This window comes from Benincasa hispida, chromosome 5 (genome assembly GCF_009727055.1).
Source record: "Benincasa hispida cultivar B227 chromosome 5, ASM972705v1, whole genome shotgun sequence".
NCBI lineage: Eukaryota > Viridiplantae > Streptophyta > Magnoliopsida > Cucurbitales > Cucurbitaceae > Benincasa > Benincasa hispida.
This window is the reverse complement of record NC_052353.1, coordinates 22,763,968-22,777,387: the sequence shown is the minus strand read 5'-3', so window position 1 is coordinate 22,777,387 and position 13,420 is coordinate 22,763,968. Positions and strand designations below refer to the sequence as shown.

The window sequence follows — 13,420 nt, the reverse complement described above, 5'->3', positions numbered from 1 at the left end:
GTTTTTATGTAAATTTTGACATTATTTGTAAATTTATACCATCTATGTAAATTTTGACATTATTTGTAAATCTGAGACAATATTTTAACATTATTTGTAAATCAAACCGAATTTGAATTGTATATAGTATGGTGCTGAGTTATGAGTAGATCAATTTTTTTATTAGGGTGTTTTATGTAAATTTTGACATTATTTGTAAATCTATACCATCTATATAGTTAATGTTTATCAAGTATTGTCGAGTAACGTGTAACATGTATCAAGTATAGTGTAACGGGTATTGTGTAACGAGTATAGCTTAACGAGTATCAAGTAATGAGCATTGTGTATCAAGTATTTATCAAAATGTCTTTACATTACAGAATGAACAATCTATATAATACAGAGTAATAAATTATCAAGTATTTGAGTTTGGACATTTTTTGGGTCCCCTATGTCGTCCTTGCCCGTTTGTTGAGTTTGGACCTATCAAGTGGTTTGTTGCATTTTTGTCTGTTATGTCCCGGTTGGCCAAACTATCCACATTTCTTTAGTGTGACATATTCTCCAATAGAAGGTATCCTATTTACTCTTCGTCTACCAATCTATACCACCCTTTTTGGTGGGAGTATTTTTACCTTGGTATACCCTGGTGGCTTTTTCCATTCGGATACATGACCAAGTGGGTTTATTGATTCCACATATGCTAGTACTAGGGAATCAACAATATACAATCTACTGCATAGAGTAAATGGATTGATATTCTGCTCTCTAACCGCAACGATAGCATGTGAATACAGAATTTCCAAACATTAAAATTGTTTGCAACTACATTCTCGAGTGTTAAGGTTGACTATACCATTTAATCCACTGTCCTTGACATGAAATCTATAACAATCGATTGGATTTACTCGGCATCGCCTAGTTTTGTCACACTCTAAACCCCTTATTTCCTCTGCATACATTGAGTGTGTCGATGTACTATTAGACCACATTGTTCACTGCTCATGAGTATTCTAGCAATGAAGTTATTGTAACACTCTTGCTTCTTTGGTAATAGCATTGAAGTATTCGACACTATTACTGGTCATGTTATCATATCGATTCCCGGACTAGAGCACCATGCCCACCGCTGAATATCAACATCCTCTAAATATCTAGCAAGGGAACCTTTCTTGTAGTTCACTATTTGGACCCAATGACGCTTGAACTCTGATTCTCGATACACTCTACAAGCATCATGAAACAATTTTCTAACGGCCTCGTCTTTGAAGTATTTCTCCACGTTCCTTTCAAATGGAATATACAAATTCCGTGGTAAGAATTGGGGAATACGATATCAATGACAATATCTATACTCTGTCCACGATTTGAGATGAATACATGGTTAAGGCATTCTTCAATTACTATTTTAAGGTTCTTCATGAACCACTAGGCTCGGTCATTCTCACTATAAAAAATTGCATATGTTAGTGGATATAATTAGTTATTACCGTCCATTGCAACACCAACTATCATTATTCCCTAATACTTACCCCTCAGATGAATGCCATCTACAATGATCACTGTTCAAAAACTCTTAAAACCTTTTAAACTCGCACTTAGTGTCATGCACACATATTTGAAATATTTTGATTCTTCAAGCTCGATCTCAAATACAGTTCCAGGATTTTCTATCTTCAAAGCCTCACCATATGTATGCAAGACGACATATGATTCCTTTGGCGTCCCCCTTACAAGAGCAAAAGCAATTTCTCTCGCACGCCATGCCTTGTCATAACTAATATTGACATCGTATTGATGTCATATATCCTAAATAATATGATGTGGTTCGTCCCCCCTCACCAACCTGAACTTGTCCTTGATTAGGTGACCAACAACGAATGTGCTGGTTTGCTTGTGGTCATGATTTAATACTTCAATCGAGCATGTGTGATTAGACGTGCATTTTGTGATCTTGAAAATATCACATCCATCTATTTTAATTGCTCGAACGACCTAGTTACAAGTCTAGTGTAAACATCAAACACTATACAATTTTTTTATTTGATTTTTTAACCCATAGCTCAAAGTTGTTCTTAATGGCCACCTTATCTTCACATCATTCTTACTGAATAAAATTTGACCTTCTTCAACTATATCCACCAACCCTATAGACGATTGTGGTTGCATGATCAAGTCCCCGTTTTGGCGTTACTATTAGATGATACATTGTTTGAATTTTGGTGAGGCACACCCCCAAAAAAATGGCCAAAATCATTTGACAGAATCGGAGTTGGTTGTTCTTCATACACAACAGAAGCAACTCGGGTTGCCTGTTCTTCGTTCCTATCCTCTTCCTCTTTTATCATGACATTCTCATTTACACATGTCCCAACATCTTCTATTGTTACATTCAGATGCAATACATTCGCTATATTAACATCGATGTTATCATTTTCCAGTGAGACACTCGATGGAAAAACATCATGCTCATTGACATCACCTCCACACATGGGTTGGTCTAATCTCTTTGGGTAATAAAATGTTGCCCTGCGATGAATTTCTTCAATTTTCTCAAGACTTACAAATACTTGTGGTCTAGTATGGTCATACTCTGAGAGGAGAAATTTAACATCAGCATCGTCCATTAAACATACTGGAGGAGAATCCATATCCATCTTATATGTCACCCTCATTATAATCTTGAACTCCATCGAACTAACTTGCATGATATCATATACAAGATTTACCAGCTCATTATAAGTCAATATGCTTGGAACTAGCAAATCCTTCAAATAGCCTCCAATATAGCATTCTTCTGTGTCGTCCCATATAGCACCATAACGTAAGAATATATACTTCTCTATCTTTCAAGAAAACTAATATAGAAAATGAGCAGTTAGGAAAATATGTAACTATTAAATACTCGTTATACTCGCTACTCAATGCTCGATGCTCCTCACTCGATACTCATTATTCTCAACTCGATGCTTACTGTTTCATAACTCTCTTCCCTTATCCTCGCTTCACTGGGAGCTACTTGCATGTATCAGTACACACTCACTCGTTCTCTTTGCTACGTTCGTATGTCTCGTACATCGTCAGAAAAGTAAAAAAATTGAGCAGGAAAAAAGCACATTTACTCACTTGAGGTGAAAGACAATATAGTGAAATGATCTCAATGCCTTTATAACTTGATCTTCATCAAGAAAAATAGGTTTTGTGAAGTGGATTTTTTTTAAAGGAAAGTGGTCCCAATTTTCTCTTTTATGTTTCAGTTCTATTTGTTCTTAGTTAATAAAAAAAAATTACTTCACATTTCAAGAAATTGATTTTAAAAAATCATGTATATTGTCAGAAAATTCTCCAATTTGTGTACGTTGGTACATGAACATTAACTACAGAGCAGGTTCCGATGACATGGAGAATTCAAAAGAATCGAATATAAAATAATCAAGTATCGAGTATGATGTAGATATGATCGAGTATATACATGTTAGTTGCAGTCATATCGAGTGACCATGAAGCTGGGTATCGAGTGCTCTTGCATCGAAGAAGCAGGCCATCCAGTAACGAGTGAAGAACTAGCGAGGATCGAGTAAATTCATATTGACAGATGCACGGAATACATCTCAAGAACAAATCGATAAAATCATATACTTATGACATAAGCAGAAGCCACGTTCCATCACTTTCTCTACAAGTAATCATCCGTTAGAAAAAAACCCTTTTATGAATCCTCTCCCTAAGACATCGTGTAGAAAGGAAATGAAAAGGAAGCAAGAGTCAAAGTGAAATTCGAAAACAGTGCGACAGGTCCAAAACGTTGAGTTCACAAATACAAATTTCCAACCAAATCCTACGCCATTAAAGCTCCAACGTTGAGCTTACCAACTACATCCCAAGCCCTTTTTCCCATCTTTCATTTTAACGTTTCTCATCTCTCTCTTTCGAATTTTCTAGAATTCAACAGAGAGAGGATTCATCGCAAAGAGAATCGGGGAAGACAGCAATGGAACACTGGAGGATGATTCTGCCGTCTTTCCTGTTAATTTTGACCTTGTTGGCGACGGATCTTGTGCGCCCCAGCCATGCTATTTGGCTTAACCTTCCTTCAACGGGAACCAAGTGCGTCTCTGAGGAAATCCATAGCAACGTCGTTGTTTTGGCTGATTACGTTGTAATCTCTGAAAATTACACCTACGCACCCACCATTTCTGTCAAGGTGAGCCCTCAATCGGTCAACGCCAGGGTTTTCCGATGATTTTTGTTTTTTCCTTTTCTATTTTCTATCTGGTTTTTTTCTGGCTGATTGAAGATAGACTCCTATAAAATGGTATTTCCGGAAACTAAGATTGCTTATCTTGAACGTTTCGCTTTTATCAGATTTTTACTGGCTATTTAGTTCTATTCTGTCGGGATTTTTTTTCATGTATGTTTTAGTGTTGTATTATGCTTGAATTTAGCGGAGAATGAATGATTTTTGTGGGCATTGAGTGCTCTGAAAGACATCCACATCCACATCCACAGACAATTAATAGTAGGCAGAGATTGAAATTTGGTAAATTTGACACTCAGATTTTCTCTGAATAGTGGAAGGCTTATTTGTACCTGTTGGGTTTTTTTCACTTAAGTTTTGCATCTTGTAGAGTTTGTTTTTAAAAGTTATTCTATGCAATTCATTTCTTATTTTTTCTTCGAATGAGAAGAATCACCGTATTTGTCTTTTTTGGTTGCCAATCCTATTTATCTTAAGTGAATGTGAAGAAAATATCCAGAGACATAATAAGTAAGATCCTTCCAATGCGGAAATGGTTTGCCGAGGTTTTGATCTATGTCTTTGTATATTTGGCTTATTATTCCATCTGTAACTTTTCTCTCTCAGGTAACATCACCTTACGGGAACAACCTCCACCAAAAGGAGAATCAAACGATTGGGCAGTTTGCATTCACCACAGCAGAGGCTGGCAACCATCTGGCTTGCTTTTGGATTGATGGCCATCATCAGGGTGGTGGTGATGTTAGCTTAAATCTCGAATGGAGAACTGGAATTTCAGCTAAGGATTGGGAGTCAGTTGCAAAAAAGGAAAAAATTGAGGTATGTTTTCTTCTTAAGCTGATGCATACGCTTCTAAGATATGTTTGACATTAAGTTGCCCCTTGTTCTTAATCGTCTTCCAAAGAAAATATATAATTTAGGTGTGTTTTCTTGTTAATTCTAGAGGTACAGAAAAAAAGGACACTACACCATGAAAGCCTTCGAATCACTAATAATTATCTAGTTACGGACAGCAGAATTTTGTATGTAAAAAAATCCACCTAGATGTTGTATTATGCACCTAGATGTTGTATTATGTGTATTATGTACAAGATTACAAAAACCGTTAAGAAAAAAGGACTTATCTTCGAAGGAGCGTGCATTTTTTTTCTTCTAATTGTGCCACAAGAGCTTTAAAGGCACAACTTCCAATAATCTTGGCTTTCGCTCTCAAGTTCCATGCATGAATTCCTTCCATAAGCCAACCTTCCACCTTTTCTTTTTCTTTTTTTCTTTTTGTTATTATTTTTTATGAGAAACAAAACCTTTCACCTTCTTAGGAAGGCACAAAGAAATTCCCAAGTTCTCAGCCAAGTAATTCCACAATCTAGAGGCACAATCACATTTTTAAGATAAATTCTGCAACGGAAAAGCAAGAGGGACCAACTCCTAAACTTTATCTGAAGTCCATCATCAGTGTTGTGTCTCCTACAAGCTAAAGACTAAAGGAAAACTTTGACTTTCTTAGGACACGTGCTTCAAAATCATGCTAGTCAAAGGTTAAAATATCTTCAGCCTGCTTGCAAATGTTTGGTTGAGGCTTTACACTAACTCTTTTTGTATATATATGCATATCAGGGTATTAAACATTCGTCAACATGATGACTGGGGGTGTTCATGGTTCGGTTCAATTTTTGAACATATACCCAACCGAATCAAACCTAACTGCAAATATTCGGTTTCCTTGTGATTTTAAACCGAATTGAATTGAAGATTTTGTAAAAACCGAATTTTTGGTTTTGTTTTGTCATTCGGTTTAGTTTGGTCGGTTTTAGTATTCGTCCGTAAGTTATTGATATAAGGGGCAAATCGATATTTCCATTATATCAGTAGAAAAAAAGCAATGAAACATAAAAAAAAGCAACAAGATGTCACTAATGTGAAGATAATAAATAAAAAGTATTTTAACATATTAACAAAGTTTAAAGGATCTATTTATTAATTTAAGTATATTTTCTTAAAACATTTATTTTATAATTTTTCTTGAAATATCTATTGACATTAACATTTTATTGATATTTTGATAAAATTGAGACATCGACATTTGCATCGTCATTGACATTTTAAATCTTGATGTGTATATATATATATATAATTTCATTTGATGAAATGCTTGGCACCTCTTTGATTTTTAGTTATTCCCTCCCCTTTCTATTTTCTGAATCATCATTCAGACTGGTCTAATTTTAGTTTATCCATTTTGGTTGCTTGGTATTGAACAAAGAGGGAGTTCAGGGCTCTCTCAAGAGCATCAACGAGAGAGATTAAGACTGTTTACCGAGCATGAATCAGAAAGATGGAAATTACAAGAGAGATGCGAGAATGAGAGATTGGAGGGACATAGTTTGAGGGGGTAGAGACTGAATCAGAATAAGAGAATTAGATGGAGACCACTAGTTGAAGACCACGACAAATAGAGACCGAGTATAAGAGAGAGCTTACTGGAATTAGAGGAAAGAATTATTATTAACTTGCAAACATTAGGTCCTTCAATTTCAACCAATCTTTGAAGGAAGGGAGCAAGGAAGAAAAAAAAAAGGAAAAAGAAAACCAAAAGCTAAGGCAGATGCCAAAAAGCATTTAGACTCGTGTCTTGGTGCGTGTTTTTGCGATGGCACCTCACTTGAATCATCATGAGACACTCTACTAGCACCTGTATGTGCTTCATGTCTAAGCACACTTCTAATTCGCTAAGGGGTATTTTGAACAAGGAGATTTGAAGTCTGAGTTTATGCAGATTGTTGTTTTCTTCCTATAGTTTTGCTATACTATACAATTAATGTGTTATATAATATATTTCAATCATTTTTTGTTTTCAAAATGTAATTAACAAAGACTTGTTCTCATCAATTCCAAAATTGAGATTTTAAGTTACAATGTTTCATGTATATATATCAATTTTGATGAAGTCAGTATGGCACCACCACACATGACTTGAAATAGGGAATGGGGATTTGATTGGAGGAAGAAGAAGAAGAAGGGGAAGGGATTGAAGGAAGTTAGAGAACATGAAGAAAGGAAGAGAGAGATTTGGGAAAGAGGAAGCTGGATGAGGGATTCCTAGAGAAACATTAGGAGTTGAATAGTCATTACTATTTTAAGTCCTAGAGTAGAGTTATTTTTACAAGTGGTAAACAACCCATCGGACTAGCCTTAAGAACTCCACTCTGTGGGCCAAACGATTACTGACTAAAAGGAAGATAAACTTCTGCTCTTATATTTACGACTGAAATTTCTCTTATATTCCTGCATTTTATATATTTCCTCAAATAAACTTAAAGTTATTTCCAAATTACTATCTTGCAGGGTGTCGAGCTTGAGCTCGTAAAACTTGAAGGGGCGGTAAAGGCCATTCATGAGAATCTTTTGTATCTGAAGAATAGGTAATCTACTTTGCAAAACTATTCAAGTAATATTCAAAATTTTCTCCGTGAATGTTTCAAGTAATCATTTGGGAAAGTATATATCAACCACAGGGAAGCAGAAATGAGGACAGTTAGTGAAAAAACGAATGGAAGAGTGGCGTGGTTTAGCATAATGTCTTTGGGAGTTTGTATTTTGGCTTCAGCAATTCAACTATGGTACTTGAAGCGATTCTTCCATAAGAAGAAGCTCATCTAAAACAGTAATTTTCTTCTCTAGTTTTGTGATTTTCTTTTCTTACACCAAGAAGTACAAAGGCGTGATATACTAGATTGTAGACTATGAACCTTTTTAATAAAATTCATCACAGAATTGTTTTATCATAGATTTTTCATATGAATTCATTATCTTATAGTGGCAAACTGCATTTGAGCGTTAGACGGGTCTGACTCGCTTTGGAAGTTTTGCAAAAGATAAAAGTATTGGTTAAAATATCATTTTCGTTCTTATATTTTGAAGTTTGTTCATTTTTAGTTCATATACTTTCAATTGTCTAATTTTAATTAATGTACCTTCAATAAATCTTAAATTTAGTCTTAGTCGATTTTTCAAATAAAAACTTTTTTAAATCTATAGTATTTTTACTATAAATTTTGAAAACATATTTGCATATTTATTTTATTGCATGAAAATTAAAAATTAACTTTGAGGGACCAAATTTAAGATTTATTGAAAATACGGGATTAAAATTGGACAATAAAAAGTATGACTAAAATTGAACAAATTTTATAGTATGAGGACCAACATTATTTGAGCGTTAGACGTGTCTGGCTGCATTTGAGTGTTAATTAGAGTTTTAGACATGTTCGACTACAGAAATGTTTTATATCTTAACTCATTATCTTATGGTGGCAAGCTGCATTTTAGTATTTGACGTGTTCAACTTCAGAAGTTTTGCGAATGACAAGTATTACCTTGATAATCAACCAGAGCAAATGTTTTTCTATATTATTTCAAAATATTTATTTCTAACATGTGAATATTGTATGTATTTTAACGAGTTTTTAGTTCAACATATTTACCAACTTGGAATTGTTGCTTGTCAAATGCATTTCATTTGCAATTATATGTCATTTCTTATAGGAGAATCATTAGGTACAGCCTATTCCATACTTTTCTTTCTTTTACTCATAATTTTTTTTAATGTGTCACGTGGCATAATCTCATTAGGTGCTAGTCGAACTGCATAAGAGATGAGTGCAGTCTGATCATACCTAAGTTTTTTCCTTTATGAAAAAAACAGAGAAAAAAGGGTATGGCATCCACTTGTTTAGTTGGATTTGGTTAGGGTTGTTTTCAAATATAGGAAAATAAATTGAAGTATTGATAAGCAAATAATTGAGCTAGAGTATTAAAAGGTTTGCTTCCAAGTTAAGCTTCCAAATATGAAGAGTTGCAACCCTTCAAGAGTCAAAGTCACCAAAAGTCATAATGAATCTGAAAATTCAGATTGATTCACATATTTAATATTAGATGTATCAATTTATAACAATGTAATCATTTTTATGGAGGTTCATGTATGTAGTTGAAGAGTTTTTTGTTGAACCTAGTCAATTAAGTGAAAAGTTGTATTTTTTCAAGTTGTCTTTTCAATTAGTATAAATACCTATGTACTTTTGTCATTTGAGAAAAAGACTTTGAATTTGAATGAAATTTCCTTAGAGTTTATTCTTTTAACCTTTATGCTTTTTCTTTGTATTCTTGTGTTTAGAATGCATGTTTTAGGACTTTCAATCTAATTTGATCAATTAGATTGTGGAAAATTCGAAATCTTGAAGTTAGGAATAAGTTCTTCTTTCTTCTAAGCCCAAATCTGCTTAGCTTTCTTGGGGTTGCTTACCAATTAGTTAATCGGGGTTATTCTTATTCCTGTTGTGAGGGTTCACCTTTGTTTAGGGGGAGTTCTCAAATGTAATTGAGGTAGTTCCGTTTATCATTTGCTCTGATACCAAATTGTTAAGGAACCTTCGAACGTCGAATCTATGAACCATGTTGAAATACAAGACCTAAAGAACTCAACCCCAACAAATCCCATAACCAATTTGATGTCAATCCCTAAGATAGGTTAGATGACAGATTACTTAGATGATCTAATAAACCAAGGATCAGACAAAGTTTCAACTCCCATCAACCCTTGATCTTCAAAGCACTTCACAAGCAAGATTGATCAACTCTCCCTCCATAACTGCTTCACATGTTGACTCATCTCTCAAACTTAATGATAAAGGGAACTACCTCAATTACGTTTGAGAACTCCCCCTAAACAGAGGTGAACCCCCATAATAGTAATAAGAATAACCACGATTAACTAATTGGTACGCAACCCCAAGAAAGCTAAACAGATTTGGGCTTGGAAGATTGATTGATGATCAAGAAGAAAGGAGAATTTGTTTCTAACTTCAAGATTTTGAACTTTCCACGATCTAATTGATCAAACTAGATTGAAAGTCCTAAAACATATATTCTAAACACAAGAATACAAAGAAAAAACATAAAACTTGAGAGAATAAACTATTAAGGAAATTTCATTCAAATTCAAAGTCTTCTTCTCAAATGACAAAAGTACATAGGTATTTATACTAATTGAAAAACAACTTGAAAGGATACAACCTTTCACCTAATTGACTAGGTTCAAAAACTCTTCAACTACATACATGAACCTCCATAAATGTACTTACATTGTTATAAATTGATACATCTAGTATTAAATATGTGAATGAATCTGAATTTTCAGATTCATTATGACTTTTGGTGGCTTTGATTCTTGAAGAGTTGCAACTCTTCTTATTTTGAAGCTTAACTTGAAAGCAAACCTTTTAATACTCTAGCTCGTAATCATTTTCAATTATTTGCTTATCATTCTCCCCTTCTTTGAGAATATTCGTCCTCGAATCTTAGTTGACCTTGTAACGCAACTTTGTAATCATCTTCTCGAACTTTGGAAAGAAGTTTTAAAGTCTCGTCTCCTCCAAAATCAAATATGAAATTTCTTTGTAGCGCACTCCACCCCAATCGTCTTTGATGAAAATTTTCAAACATTGTCATCTCCCATTGTACCTTCAATGCAGTATATAAAACACAAGGAAAATAATAGGAAAGAACGTTAGCTGGAAAACTACTCCCATGATTTTTCTCACATGAATATTTTCTTTTACCTCCACTCTTAATCACACTATTTTCTTTTTCTTTTGACTCTAATATCTCACTTTCTGATATATTCTCACTTTCCACACTACACCCACTTTTCTCTAGAGAATTTGTTATGGTCTGATTCACAACACATACTTCAAATTTCTCCACGTTTTATATAAATACTTTACCTTTTAATCCATCTCTCAAACTTTGATGATCACCATCATTCATCTCAATAACATCACCAGTGGAATCTTCCTTTTTGACTTGTGGATGAACTCCATCATTTGGAATTGGTTGATCAATTTCTGACAATTGACTATCTTCTTTATTTTGAATGGCTCACGCGACATGATTCTTTCTTGCTAGCTTTTGCAGCTTCAACGTTTCATTTAACTAGTTTATGTAATCAAGGGATTTGTGCAACTCAACCAAACTTTCTCTAAGTTTCTTCCAAAATTATCATCATTATTGTAAGTCGCATGACAATTTCTTCTTCGATGAGACATATCATAAGACTTCTTGTATTTCAACTTCAGCAAATCTGATAGTATTCTTGTGAGAATCATGCAAGGAAATCCAATATAGCCTAGAATATGAAAAGTCACAAAATCTCGAAGTTTTTATTTTAAAAAACTTATAGAAAGATGCAAAAGACAATTTCTTTTTCAAATTTTTCCAACAAGTATAATATCAAGGAAATAAAAGAAGATGAAAGGTCACTTTTTTTGCTATTTTTTTCACTTCTTCCATCTTTTTTTTTTTTTCCAGCAAGCACAAATAACAAATGAAGCAAGAAAAATAAGAAGATGAAGATCACAAGAAATAATTGATGATATTAAAGAAAGAAAGATGTCATGGAAAAGAAACAAGTAAGGATATAATTTGTTTAGAGCCAAAGCTCTGATACCAAATGATAAAGGGAAACTACCTCAATCACGTTCGAAAACTCCCCCTTAAACAAAGGTGAAACCCCATGACAGTAATAAGAATAACCCGATTAACTTATTGATAAGCAACCCCAAGGAAGCTAAACAGATTTAGGCTTAGAAGATTGATCGATGATTAAGAAGAAAGGAGAACTTGTTATTAACTTCAAGATTTCGAACTTTCCACAATCTAATTGATCAAATTAGATTGAAAGTCTTAAAACATACATTTTAAATACAAGAATATAAATAAAAAAACATAAAACTTGAGATAATAAACTCTAAGGAAATTTAATTCAAATTCAAAATTTTCTTTTCAAATGATAAAAATACATAGGTATTTATATTAATTGAAAATACAACTTAAAAGGAGACAATTTTTTATTTAATTGACTAGGTTCAACAAAAATATTCAACTACATACATGAGCCTCCATAAATGTAATTACATTGTTATAAATTGATACATCTAGTATTAAATATGTGAATGAATCTGAATTTTCAGATTCATTATGACTTTTGATGGCTTTGATTGAAGGGTTGCAACTCTTCATATTTGGAAACTTAACTTGGAAGCAAACCTTTTAATACTCCAGCTCGTAATCATTTCCAATTATTTGTTTATCAAGTATTTACAAATATAACAAAATTTCACTGTCTATCTGTGATAGACCATGATAGACTTATCGTAGATAGACAACCATAGACTACTATATGTATTTGTCATGGCACAGATACACAAATGATAGCCTATCGTTGTCTATCGTAGATAGACTATGATTTTTTGCTATTATTTGTAAATATTTTTATCAGTTTTGTCATTTACAATAATTTTCCATTTGGTTAACAATTAGGTGCATTTCTTTTTCACAATGTAATGTTTTTTTTATGGATCAGTGGACAAAGATACCAAAGAAAAGTAAGAAAAACAAACTGGCAACAGAACATGGAGAGAGAGGTTGATGGTTGGATTTCAAACAGATTCAATGTGTCATGGAAAAACTATTGTTTTGAAAGCAATTTCGACAAGGATTTAATTCTAAATTGTTTCTATATCAACTGCTCTCAAAGTTTAACACACTACCTTTCTCAAATGTGTACATATTAAAGAGGGATTGGAATCGATAAAGAAGACGACTTTGCTTAGAGTTTTTTGAGGAAAACGATTTGTATTTGGCATGAAGGAATCGTCTTATCTTCAGGGATAAGTACTCTTCTATTCTTTTTTGCAGTTGCCATTACTTGCTTGCCTGATCCAACGAACAATGTTGTATGTGTGTGGGAAGATATTTTGGAACCATCCTAAACACTTTTTACAAGAACATAAAAAAATTTTAGGGTTGATAAGATAGATAGAAAACTTTAAAGCTTTATTTGAATAAATAGCAAAAAAATTTCAAAATCATAAAAATAGCAAAACTACAAATATCCACACTAAAATAGCAAAACAACAAATATCCACACTAAAATTGATCAAACCTAAAACAAATCTAGGAAAGCTAAACCAACGCAAGTACTTTGTACTGTGCAAATACACTGTACTATTGCATCACATTTAAATTAAAACATCCCTTGCTGGACAATAGCTAAAATTCCCACTAAACTCCAAACACAATCCTTAATTTAATTGTAGTCAACCTTATCACAGAAAACCAAAA

The 13,420-nt window shown here is 33.4% G+C and overlaps 1 protein-coding gene across 4 annotated transcripts; it reads left to right on the top strand.

Moving 5' to 3' along the window:
• The first annotated feature begins 3,718 nt into the window (after window positions 1-3,718).
• Window positions 3,719-12,945, top strand: LOC120078725 (transmembrane emp24 domain-containing protein p24delta3-like). 4 transcript variants are annotated; one of them, XR_005482079.1, is made up of 6 exons: window positions 3,719-4,186; window positions 4,847-5,059; window positions 7,586-7,662; window positions 7,756-7,904; window positions 11,213-11,307; window positions 12,660-12,945. XR_005482079.1 is itself a non-coding variant. In XM_039033032.1 (5 exons), exons 1-4 carry the CDS (start codon window positions 3,974-3,976, stop codon window positions 7,898-7,900), a joined length of 648 nt encoding a protein of 215 aa, XP_038888960.1. In that variant the 5' UTR covers window positions 3,719-3,973; the 3' UTR covers window positions 7,901-7,904; window positions 12,660-12,945. The 4 variants fall into 4 exon arrangements, 2 of the variants coding, with proteins under 2 accessions (XP_038888960.1, XP_038888959.1); XR_005482078.1 differs by having other exon boundaries at window positions 11,204-11,307; XM_039033032.1 differs by lacking the exon at window positions 11,213-11,307.
• The last annotated feature ends 475 nt before the right edge of the window (window positions 12,946-13,420 follow it).

What these genes read in the sequence shown, in the direction of transcription:
- LOC120078725 (XM_039033032.1), top strand. Translation starts at nt 3,974, where the DNA reads ATGGAACACTGGAGGATGATTCTGCCGTCTTTCCTGTTAATTTTGACC. An exon ending in CACCCACCATTTCTGTCAAG is followed by an intron (nt 4,187 to 4,846) that starts GTGAGCCCTCAA and finishes TTTCTCTCTCAG; the next exon opens with GTAACATCACCTTACGGGAA. An exon ending in CTTTTGTATCTGAAGAATAG is followed by an intron (nt 7,663 to 7,755) that starts GTAATCTACTTT and finishes TATCAACCACAG; the next exon opens with GGAAGCAGAAATGAGGACAG.